The 12,301-nt window shown below is 40.3% G+C and overlaps 1 protein-coding gene across 2 annotated transcripts in view; it reads left to right on the top strand.

Moving 5' to 3' along the window:
• The window catches only part of Thsd7b (thrombospondin type 1 domain containing 7B), an 866,887-nt gene that overhangs the window by 764,593 nt on the left and 89,993 nt on the right, over positions 1 to 12,301 (top strand). For both annotated transcript variants that reach the window (XM_040738481.1, XM_040738480.1), the window contains one exon: positions 12,099 to 12,232. In XM_040738481.1, coding sequence (XP_040594415.1) covers positions 12,099 to 12,232 — 134 coding nt within the window. The remainder of the gene's footprint in view (positions 1 to 12,098; positions 12,233 to 12,301) is intronic.

Here is a 12,301-nt window from a genome sequence, read left to right as displayed (position 1 = left end):
TTCAGTGCCCTTTCCCTGAAGTATTTCTGTGTTGCTGTCATTCACTGTATGTGTGAGAGTGTCCTTCTATAGCACAGATCGTAAACATGCTGTCCACAATTCTGTCTGCTGTCTTACTTTGTCTCCTAGTGGGCCAAAGTTTGTCTTTTTGTTTCTAAAATTGTGATTTACAGCATTTTCAGTTTTCAGTCATAATCTGCTAGTGGATTTTACAAGCGGATTTTACATTTTATTGGATTATTGAAGTGGCTTACAGAAGCTACCCTCTTTACATAAACAAGTAACTCAAGTATTCGGAGCTACCCTTTAAAGCCCATGATTTGCTCCTTATACTAATAATTGTGCTTAGCAGGAGTCACATCTGCAGATCTTCAGTTGCTTTTTTTACTAGGATGAAGTCTAAGTCAGGCTGGTTCTAGACAACCGTTCTCTCTCAGCAATATACTTCTGCTTTTATTCTGTGATGAGGCAGTAGACTGTCTCTGTCTTTATCTGTCTCCATTACTGACTGCCTCAGAGGAAGAACATTTGAAACAAAATGCTCTTTAGTCCATAAAACTGCAGCTTTCAATTAGTCCTTAATATGTGTGTAGGACTGATAGAATTAGAATGGGAATCAAAGCCAAGATCCCAATTTATCACTCTGCGAGTGAATGGCAGGGATTCCATTACTCAATCAATCCTGCTGCTCTTTCTGCAGGGGTCAGGTTGGGTGGTCCATGGTCATAAACTTCCATTTCTGCATCTACCTTCCACTTTAACTTCATCCTAGACAGGTCAAGTTCATTCTGAAAGGGCAGGGACTACAGATCAGCATTTTTCAGGTATTCTGCACTGTGCCTTGCCTTAACCTCTAACCTATTAGGGGTCCACGCCCTCAGAGAACATCTCATCCCACTTTTCTATGGGAGTGTGTGTGAATATGTGTGTATGTGTATGTGTTTTTTTGCAGAGCTATGCACATATTATGTATGTATGTGTGAGTATGTGTGTGCACGTGTGTAAGTGTGTATGTGAGTGAGTGTGTGTGTGTACACAGACACATATAGATATTCATAGCAGGTGTCTCCTATGCAAATGTCTTTTTAGGGGTGTATTATAACTATTTTAAATCTTTAGATTTTTCCAGAACTACAATAGCATAGTAATTGGTCCACCTTCTGGGATAGTGCCATAATCCCTCTTCTTTTGCATCCTACTATGAGGACTACAGCTCCATTTTGAACATTGGGCAAGTTCGCAACATTGTAGAGAATGGAATATTTTCCTTTTTACTTCTTTAAAACTTAGACTTTTTAAGCAGAATAAAGAACATGTTCATGGTTTCCTCTTATTTACCTTCTCATTTCCTGCAGATGAGTAGTGCTCAAGAACTCTGGTGCATTTCATAGTAGGGAAGGTGTGTTTGCTGAGGTGATTAACAGACTGTAGAGTTGGGCTGAGGCCCCTAGGGAAAGGCGAGGGTGGTGTGAAAAGGCAGTTCCTGCCAATTATGGGCTTCCCTTTTGGACTAACTCCTGGAATTGAAGTCAGGCTGAGTTCTGGTCTCGTTACTGGGGACGGCAGTCAGTTCTGAGCAAATTTCAGAAAGCTGGATTGCTTCCAGGTCACACCTGGTGTGGGATTTATCCTAGCTAAGCCAGCATAAAGGGGAATACGGAGTAAGTATGTTTGGGGCACTTTTCTTGTTCAGTGCACCTGAATTTCTGCTGCTCTTCTCATGAGGGATGGGTATCCTCTAGAATCAGGAGCACTTGGAAGCACATGCCTTTCCTTCCCTCGCACTGTGGTTATAAGAAAAAAACGTGAATGTGCCCCTCCATCCTAGAATACATTAAACTTAAATGATTCTGAAGACTCACACCGCTGTTTTAATTGTCTCTTTTATTTTTACTCCTGCATTTCGTGGTGACTTCTTCCTCCTTATCTGTTAGAGGCTCACTGCGACCACTGAAGAAGGTGACGCTGAGGCTCATATGCCCACTAACCTGCTACCTTGACCTCATGCTGAGGCCCCACCAGCTCCCTCTATCCTCAGCCTTCCCACTCACTACTGGCCCCTTCACGTACAACACAATCTGGATCTGGTCTTCCCACCTTTATTTGGAATAAATCCTGCTATGACTATCAGAAGTCTTATAAAATCCTACTTTATTGTTCTCTCATTTTCTTCCCCCATTACCTTGAGTCCCCAGGCCTATCCTTTCTGAGTCGTGCCCTCCATGCACTATTCATAGGAATTACATTTAGATTTCTGTTTGTTTGCTTGATTAACAACTACTTGTCCACATCAGTTCAATTTAGATTAAATCTAAGGAGACCTATTAATCCTTATGCATTGGCATTTGGCAATCTAACTGTACAATTCCTGCCAAGGGAGTGAGTACCTTGGGTTATATTGCTTCCTTATTCGAACACATTTTGTTTTTGCACACATCAAGTGAGTGGATGGGTATATGTATCCTAGAGGACAGGAAAAGTGTAAAGCTCTGTGCCACTGGAGATAGAAGTTGTGAAGTCCTCTCTCCCTGTGAAAGCCCACTGAGAAAGCTTTTCCCTTCACAGCTTTCATTTCCTAGAGAATAAAATGCTGTAAGCTTGAAGTCAGGCATATTCTCCCTTTCTTGATAAAAACCAAATACCACCAACCTTTTTTAAATTAGCTCACCATTTGAACATTGTTCCTGAGAAAAGGGACCTGTTAGCCAATGATCATTTTAGCCCCACCTTACTCCTTTGAGTTATGGGGAAAATCCAGAACCTATATTACCTGCAATTTAAAAAAATTATTGTATTTCTCTTTTTTATTTGATCCTTAAATTATATGTATGAGTATGAGCCTGTGTGTAGATGGGAGTGCAGGTCTTGGAGGTGGAGCCACAGACAAATGTGAGCTGGGAAGGACTCTAATCCTCTGAAAGAGAGTGTAGGCTTTTAACCACTGAGCCCTCTCTCTAGCTCCCAATCTCTCTTCTATTACCAGAGAGAAAACTGCTTTTTTGATTATTTTTTTCTCTGTGTTATTCTAGGAAGCAGGCTTACTATCTATCTGTATATCTGTCTTCCTGTATCTGTTTCTATCTACCATTTTATCACATATCTATCATCTATCAATCATCTAATTATCATCTGTCTTTCTGTCCACCATCTGTCATTTCTATCTACAATCTTTTTATCATCTACTATCATCTATCTAGCATCTATCCATATACCTAACCATCTACCCATCATCCAGCTGTTCTTACACTAAACTTTAAACAATATTCCATGTGCTCTAAATTTCTCTGAAACAAACATTCTCTTTTCTATTTATAAACAATTTTATTGTACTAAGAGTACTAAATATTAAACATAACTTCTGAATACATTCACATATACCACAGATTTGTCATCTATGGGCATGGTGCCATATGGAAGATCTCTGTAACTTACATTGTGCAATGGAAATTTTACATCCTTTGATTAGCAGTGTTCCCTCTCTACAGCCGCATCCCCTGGCTCACACCATTCTCTTCTTTGCTTGTGTCCATTTGATTGTTTGAGACACCTGGTACAAGTGAAATCATGCAGTACCTGTCCTCATATGATTGACTTGTTTCATTTCTTTATGTTTGTGATCTCTTTCCTATTCCTCATTTTAAAATACTAAGAATTTGCCTCATCCAGTATTTTCTGGAAATATCAATCATTTGCTGCCATTGTGTTGCTTCTTTTCATTTGAGTTTGACAGATAACTATAATCTGTTCTATGAAAATCAGAATGGCTACCATGGCTGGAATCCAGGCATTCTGTGAACAATCTCTACAGCTCTCATGATTTCATACCACACAGATGTCAGGAAGAAACATTTCCCAGGGTACTCACGAAGGCATTCAGACCCTGGAGAGAGAACCCTCCTTATGCTCTATTTGTTGTGATTTTCTATCAAGGGATGTGGGGCAGAGTTAGGTTTTTTAGTCAACTTTCTCACATTTCCTAGGCTGGTATGATTTCTTGCTCTTTGAGCATACCAAACATGATGAGTGTTCATGCATGCATGTTACTGTTGTCCTTATACAATATCACACAGTTTATAGGACTGAAAGAAACCAATAATTTATGCTGCTGACTGACTGATCTTTATGGCGCAGTTCACTTTAAGCCCATGATTTATTTTCATGTTCACTTAGATAGCACACAGGAATAATCATACATCAGCTATAAGTGAAGACATAATATTACAGGTCGAGTAATCTCATCTGGAATACTGGGGTCAGGATGTAGGAATTTATTTTGAGTTTGGATGTTGTATCCAAACAATAAGATGCCTTGAGAATGGGAACAAAGTCCACACATGAAAATCATTTGTCTTCATAAACATAAGTTAAAGCTAATTTATGCAGCATTTTTAGTGTAACTGTGTTTTAATTATAAGTCATCTCATGAAGTAAGACCTGAAATGTTCGACCTGTGATATCGTGTGTGGCTCAAAAAGCTTGCATGTATTGGAATATTTCATATTCTGGATATCATATTAGGTACTCAAGGTACATAGAGTTTTAGTTAAATTATCTGTGGTTATTTGTAATTACGAATAATATAAACTATGCCAGCACAAGTAGCTCTGGGCCTTTAGATGAGAGCCTTCCACATCCTTTCTATTAGCACATTCTGGAGTGGTGGCATCACACTATGTGACATCTCTGAAGAAGGAAGGGTGCAGGAAAGACATGGATACATATTCATGGACAGTTTAGGATACTCATTTCTGTCATGAAGTGGAGGGGTGTAGGTCTGTGGTAATCGCTCATGTTGTAGTTGTAATAGCTCCTGTTGTAGTTGGGTTTTCACTTCTGTAATAAATACCTGGGATTGGGAGGTACTTTTAGCCACCAGGTTTTTATGACTGGAAGCTTAAATAGCACATCCTGTTGCAAGGTCTCCTAGGGTGACTCACCCCATGGATAGAATGTATGGCTTTCTGTACTTGTATGTTCTCCCCCTGGTCCTTATGAAACTCCCGCAGCTTCAGTAATGACAGTTGCTGACTAATGACCTAATCTAATCACTTTTTGGAAGCCACATTTAAATAGCAATAGTCACACTGAATTTCCACTCTCAATCTCATGAGCATAGCAATTTGGGTCCTGAAACCCTGCATGTCCTCAAAGTAAGTAGGGGACAACCACATTCGATTCAGAACAATTCACAATTTCCCTTCAGTGAAAGTTTTGGCCTTGATATTGAGCACTGGGTGTTAAAATGATGAATAATGTGTCCAGGTTTGCTGACACAAGTCTTTAGTCTCACTGCTCCAGATGCAGAGGCAAACAGTCCTTTGTGAGTTCTAGGCTATCCAGCTGGGCAGCCAAGGCTACATAGTAAAACCCAGTTTCAAAAAGAGAAAAAGTCATTGATTTAGATCAAAGAGAAGACTACAAGCAAATGACAAGGAAAAGACACAGGAACTGGAAATGACATTTAGAACTTCCTAGAAGAAAAAGAATCCTGCACTACTCCTTTCAAATAAAAAATTTAAAAAGCTATTCTGTACAGGATGCCTTTTGCCAAAATCTAGGTAGGTTTGCAAATTTAGGGTATAACCTTCTTGATAGTTAATTTCTTATTTATGTAAAGGGGTGGCAGTTCCTTGTCTCTTTGAGTTTGACAAGGTTAGTGTGATCCTTGAATAATAGCTAAAAGCAACTAAAGCTTAAAGAAGCAAATGCCCGAGCTGGAGTGTGAATGTGGTTATTTGAGAGTTCCACCCTGAAAATGTCTGTTTTCCATATGCATTGTCTACTCAGATTGCTCCACAAGGACCTTCTGCTCTTAGTCTAGGTTTGGAAAATTCTTGAGGAGAGATGAGCTAATTCAAATGCAACACGGCTCTCAAGTCAAATTAAAATTTCATTAATCACAACAGTGTCACATCTTTTGACAAGAGATGATACTAACAGGGCTCAGATTACATTGTACGTTGAAACTGTAGATATATTTGATGTGTGGATTCCTCCTCAGACTCTGCAAAGCCCAGATGGAAATCATGGGGAGACAGAGACTACAGTCACCAACTATCTTTTTTTTAAATAAGCATCTTATTGTTCAATGTGTTCATCAATAGATTTTGTAAATAGTGCTCATTTAGCATTGTGAGGATTATTTTTAATATTAAATTGAAAATATATAATGCATATATAAAGACAGTGGGGACTCTTAACCAGCGTGGTTTGAGGATGCCTGTGCCACAGCCATGCAGATGAAGTCACCACGTAAAAATGCCTGGGGATAGAGGGGTACCCACCTTAGGGTCAGCACTTGCATTAAACTGACAATGGCCAACACTTCTGATCCCTGGTCACTTGACCTAGAAAAACTCTTCAGAGAAAACCAGCTCCAAATTTCCCTGATAGGACCCCAGCATAAAAGCAGAGGCAGGATGATTCACTTGCAGATGCCAGATTGAAAACATTTATGAATTTTTCTCTTCAATCCACATTTTAATTAAAATAGCTCCAACCACTCTAAAGACATATGTCTGCCTCTTGCTTCAGTTTCAGAAGTTGATGTTTTAAGAAACATTCTGGCTTTTTGAAATTGTTAAAGGAGTTCCCATACCCACAGATTAAGAATAAATTACTTTTGCAGTTTTTCTTTATGAAGAAACAGCTTTATCTGATAGACAAATTCACTTATTTCATGTTTTTCTTTTTTGTAGGAATTTTAAACTATAACTATCCCTCAGTATCCTCAAGGGGATGGTCCCAGGACTGTCTGCAGAAACTAAAGCCTATACATTCAAGTACATTATGCTAATAGATGAGTATTAGCATATTGGCTGTGTATTTTCTCCTGTATACTTTAAGTCAACTATAGATTACTTACCATACCTAATACAATATAAAGCTGTTTCATTATTTAGAAGGTAATGATAATGGGGAAAAATCTTACAGTTGTAGTATTTTGGTTTTGAGCACTTGTGGTTTATGATTGGTTGACTCTGAAGTCTAGAAATACAGAGAACTGACTACTACCATCATCCATACCACTGAAGAAGCAGGCAGGAATCTTAAGCTTTGAAGATGAACTGTCCAGGACAGGCAAGTTTGAACACCCTCATTGGTGGCACTGTTTTGGGAGGCTCTGTAGAGCAGTGCTTCTCAACCTTCGTAATGTTGTGGTGATCCTTTAACACAGTCCTCATGTTGTAGTGACCCCCCCGCACCTTAAGATTATTTTCTTTGCTACTTCATAACTGTAATTTTGCTACTGTTATGAACCTATGTTTTCTGCTGGTTTGGGGCAACCCCTGTAAAAGTATCAGTCAACCCCAAAGGGGTCACGACCCACACACAGGTTGAGAACTACTGCTGTAGTGCTTTTCAGTGTCTAGAGCCTTGCTGAAGAAAGTGACTGGCAGGACAGTGGGCCTTGAGGTTTTACAGCAATTCCATGATTCTGCTCCGTGCTCTACATGCTGCTCTGGCAGATGACCAGATACCACCAGCCCCATCTCATACTGTCGCAGCCTCAAGTAGCATCTTTCCTGCCATGGTTGACTGTAACTCCAAACTATTAGCCAAAAGAAAATGTTCCCCTTATGTTACTGGCCACCAGGTATTTGATTACAGAAACAAGAATGTCATTAATACAAGTCATCTCTTGGTGGCTGGTGATTGGCAGCAACAAGCCAAGCAGACAAGTCATATGGGAAACAGACATCTCCAAGGTAGAGCTCTCAGATAACAGCACCCACACTCCAGCTCAAGCATCTGCCTCTTCAAGCTTTAGTTGCTTTTAGCTACGGGTAACATTCACACCAACCCGGTCGAACTCAAATGAATCTGATGATGAAGACTTCAGGAAGAGTATCTTACACACAGGATTGTTGTGCTATCTTTGCTGATGGCAGTGGCACAGTTGCACAGAATGTGGGCACAGTTGCCCTCGGTCAGGTGTTCACCACCACACATACAAGCCAGACTGATGAAACTAGAAAGAAAAGCTCTTGAAGCAGTGTGGGCCTTTAAAGTCAGGATGGAAAAAGGTGAAAGTAATTAACTAAATAAAAAAGGGATCATATTTGGCAAGCTGAGAGAATGATTCTGCATAGAGGAAAAAGTAGGAGGCATGGAGAAAACAGAGAGACAACATGAACAGAGAAATCTAGAAAAAAAAGTTATTAGAATGAGTGGCCAAGGGTTCAGGGCTTCATACTTCTTAGGTAAAGTGCTTACAGCATTTAGGATAGAAGGAAGAGCATCGTGCTAAAACTCTCATTACTCTAAAGGCCATCTCATTGCAATAAGGCAGAGCCTGCCTCTGACTTGGAAAGATGTTTGGTCCCAAAAGGACCACGGAACAGGTTTTTATACTGTGCTAAGTATTCAGTGTCTAGGCTGGAGACCTAGGGCTGAAGGATTCTACTGAGGTTCTCACTGACAGCTTCACTGCAAGGTTTATTGCAACAACACATCAGAGGCTGTGAATGTATCTTCTCCCTCCTCCTTCCCTTCCTCTCGCCACTCTTCCCTCTCTCTGCCTTTCTCCATCCCTCCCTTCCTTCCTCTCCATTTATTAATAGTTTTTACCATGTGGTTATTTTACTTGTTGTTATTAGGTCCTTGAACTCCAAGGCTGTGATATACAATAAAAACAACCCCCAAGCCCCACAGTGGCCCTGCTTCCAAGCTTGTGCCCAGGAAGTCCATCTAGCTGGAAAGGGGTCACTGAAAGCACTGCTTAATTAAACTGATCCATTACAGCAAGCGCAGGTTTATTTCATGAATATTAAAAGACTGACTCAGTGAATGAGTTTATGATATGAATCTAGAGCTGGCAAAATCATAAAAACCCAGGTCCCCAGCGAAGACATAATGAATAGGACTCATTTCTAGGAGAATAAACTGGTGCTTCTCTCAAAGGATTTAGAGTTTTCAGCAGTATAGTTAGCATCCATGGCCCTATTAAAAGCTCTTATTTTCCCCTAATTTGTGCCATTTAGAACTGATTTTCATTTAACTTTCCCACGGCTCATTTCTCTCCTGCAGAACATTTTCATATGATTCCCTGATAAAGTCCACGTAGAAACACATTTCATTATAAAGCTATAATAATAAAATCAGCACCAACCAAACAGCAATGCACAGTAGTCAGAGAGAAACGATGGCAGTGAGAAATCAGAACCCTAAGAGTTAATCTTTCTTTTTAAAATTCCTGTTGCATTCTTGAGTAATGTGGGTGGTTCTGATCCACCTCCCCAGGAAGGGTGGGTCCTAGCCTGATGAACAAGGGCTTTATGAGACAGAGCTCATTGCTCTCCTTCATGACAGATCTTCAGGAAATGGCAGCTACCTCCATTGAGTTGCATTTCATTGTCCTTTGTAAAACATTCCTAGTGCCATAGAGTGGCTTGCACTGGGAGAGTTAAATGAAGGGCATTTTGCAAACTGAGTACCTTTGAATACAAGTTTATCTAAGACTTTAAGATGTTACAAAACACAGGCTTTTTCTGCCTCCTGCCAAAGACTGACAAGTTTCTCTCTGTCTCTGTCTCTGTGTGTGTCTCTTTCTCTCAGTCTCTGTGTCTCTCTGTGTCTCTGTTCTCTGTGTCTCTGTCTCTCTCCCCCCCCCAGCAAATACATATGTGAATAGTATAAATTGTGGGTGTGTTTTTCTTTATTCTCTCGGTGTTATTCAAGGTTCAAATTAAACAGTGTTAATAGTGAAAAAATACTAAGATACTGAGTGAACAAATGATAACCACAGACAGGGTAGAGTTGGGCCTTCCATGAATGTTTCCTCCCCAGCCATGCACGCCATGGCCCTAACCACCATGCTGGGCTGGAGTATGTGGGCCTTAACAGCACAGGCTATGGAGACACAGGTGTTGGATTTACTTGGGCTTCGAGGGGAGGACAGGCATTAATCAGCGAGAATGAACAGCATGAACAGGATTAAAATAGAGACCATGGTTGGGAATATAGCTTACCACTACAGTACCTGCTCAGCCTAGACAAAGCTGTGGGTTTAATTTTCAGCACTAAAAATAAAGGAAAATGGAATGCAGATATGGAAAAGGGAAAACATCAGGTGACCTCATGAGACTGGAGAATGTCTTCGAAGAGGAACCCAGAAGATGGCTCTTCATCTTCCTCCGCAAACCTCTGTGCTTTGCCGTAGTCTGTCATCATGGTTAGCTTCTCAGACCACCAGAGAAAAAGGAAAAAAAGACAGTAAACTGATGCATGCCAAGGCAGGTACAGGCTTCAGAGCAGATTCTCATTTCCCATTTGATCTTAGGACTTACATGGGAGGGAGCATGGTATAAAAGTATAAGCTTTTCTTGTATTGATAGCTTAAGACAACTGGGTATGTTACCCAAAGGATTTCCCTCCATTTTCTACTCAGTTTAGCTTTTAAATTTAATTTTGATCTATTTCTTAGTTGCTTGAAGGGATTCCTTGTGCCTTCTTGTGTTCCATATTAAAGTGTTTATGAAAATACATATTACTATGCATTAAAGGATATGGACGGATAACACAGAAATTCAGAGAAAGCCACATTCTCCTGGTGTGCCTGGGCAAAATAAATCCTTGCTTGTTAGTTGAGTAGCTGTCTGATAGAATCTTACCTTTTTGTTTTGGGAGATTCTCCTCTTCCCTCTACTGTCCTATGAGAGTGGGAGCAGACTTTTCTCGGCTGTAGATAGCTCCCTCCTTATTCTACTGTAGGAAGGCCTCCGACCCCACCACTCCATTCTTGTCAGCTAATACTTATCCCTCCCTCTCCCCACACCCATTTCCCCTTCTGTCTTCCTTTCTCCTTTTTATTTGGCCCATATGTAGTCTTTTCCCTATGTTCTCCTTTTCCTTGTGAGCTCTATGTGCCAGGGACAAATAGAATTCCAAGGTTAAAAATAGTCGCTGACACTTCCAATCACTTTCTCACATGTGATTTCAGCGAGCCAACTGGCAGCGCTCCAATCTTTGCCCGACTGTCCCATTACACTGTGCTTTTCCCTGCATTTAGCGGGAACTTACAGACTGTGTTTCTATTAGGTGGCTCCACCCAGTCTTCTACAATTTTATGGAATTAGGGAGGAGGTCATGGGAAGATATTGATACTTGACTCTTGTTTAAAAGGAAAAGCTTAATTGCATCTTTGGTAGGAGACAGCACCCCTCTTTTTCACTCTACCTGTTCCAGAGTCATCTCTGTGAATCAGAAGGTTTTATTTTTCCCTATGCCTCTTACAATGCAAGAAGTTGACATCTGTGATGATGAGAAGCTGTGAATGTTCAATGGAGCCTCAAACAAACCTCAGTTGCCTGTAGTACATTGCAGTACATTCAGCAAAGTCTTACCATAAGCAAACACACAGGAAAGAACAGCAGAGGTCAATGTCTTCACTGCTGATTTTTTAATCATACAATTATTAATATCCTTAGTAATCATGTCAAATGAGTAACACACTGGGAGTATCTATCTTGTATAGTGTGTGTATGTGCGTTTGTGTATGTGTGTGTGCAAACATACTCATTTTAGCTATTCTCTGAAACCATTGTACAAATAGCCACATTCCTATGAAGCCGCAATGCTCAAGAGGCTGAATGATGACTGCCTGTTAGCATTGATCATTTGGAGGCAAAAAAGAAATTTTCAATGCAAATGATACCACTTTTCTTGTGCATTCTAAAACTCCCTCAAATTCAACAGTAAATTTGCCTTACATGTGTTTGTTTCAATTGACATGCTAAAGAATATCTGGGAAAACCATATATCATCTAATTGAGACCTGGCATCTAAGAAATATGAGCAAACTCTTTGAGGAAATGGAATGGTAATGGAATGCCTGCTCCTGGCTTGGGAATGGCTGTCTTTTGTTCTTGTTTGTGAAGGCATACCATCAGACTTCAGTTGATTTTCTCGTCTGCATCTTCAGGCAGCTTACTAAATTCAGAGAAGTCATGTATGTCTTCTTTTAGGGGGATGTGATTTGGCTAATAGACCATAGTGTCATTTCTCAGGTTATGTTCTGCAGGCATTAATAAAGGATTTTCTATGACTTAGATAGTTGCACATGATGTTTTTTTTTCTTTCTTTCCTGCTTTTGACAGGTTCATGAAGCAGTCCCATGTTACAGTGAGTGCAATCAATATTCCTGGGTTGTAGAACACTGGTCTCCATGCAAAATCAACAATGAGCTGAGATCTCCACGCTGTGGAAGAGGAACACAATCTAGAAGAATCAGGTGTGTGACACTGAGGAGACAGAGCATCTGTGATCTTCCTAAAAGCACGGGTGGTTTTTTGTTTGTTTT

Source organism: Mesocricetus auratus, unplaced genomic scaffold (genome assembly GCF_017639785.1).
Source record: "Mesocricetus auratus isolate SY011 unplaced genomic scaffold, BCM_Maur_2.0 Super-Scaffold_100676, whole genome shotgun sequence".
NCBI lineage: Eukaryota > Metazoa > Chordata > Mammalia > Rodentia > Cricetidae > Mesocricetus > Mesocricetus auratus.
The sequence above is the reverse complement of the archived record's forward strand: the minus strand, read 5'-3'. Positions and strand labels throughout refer to the sequence as shown.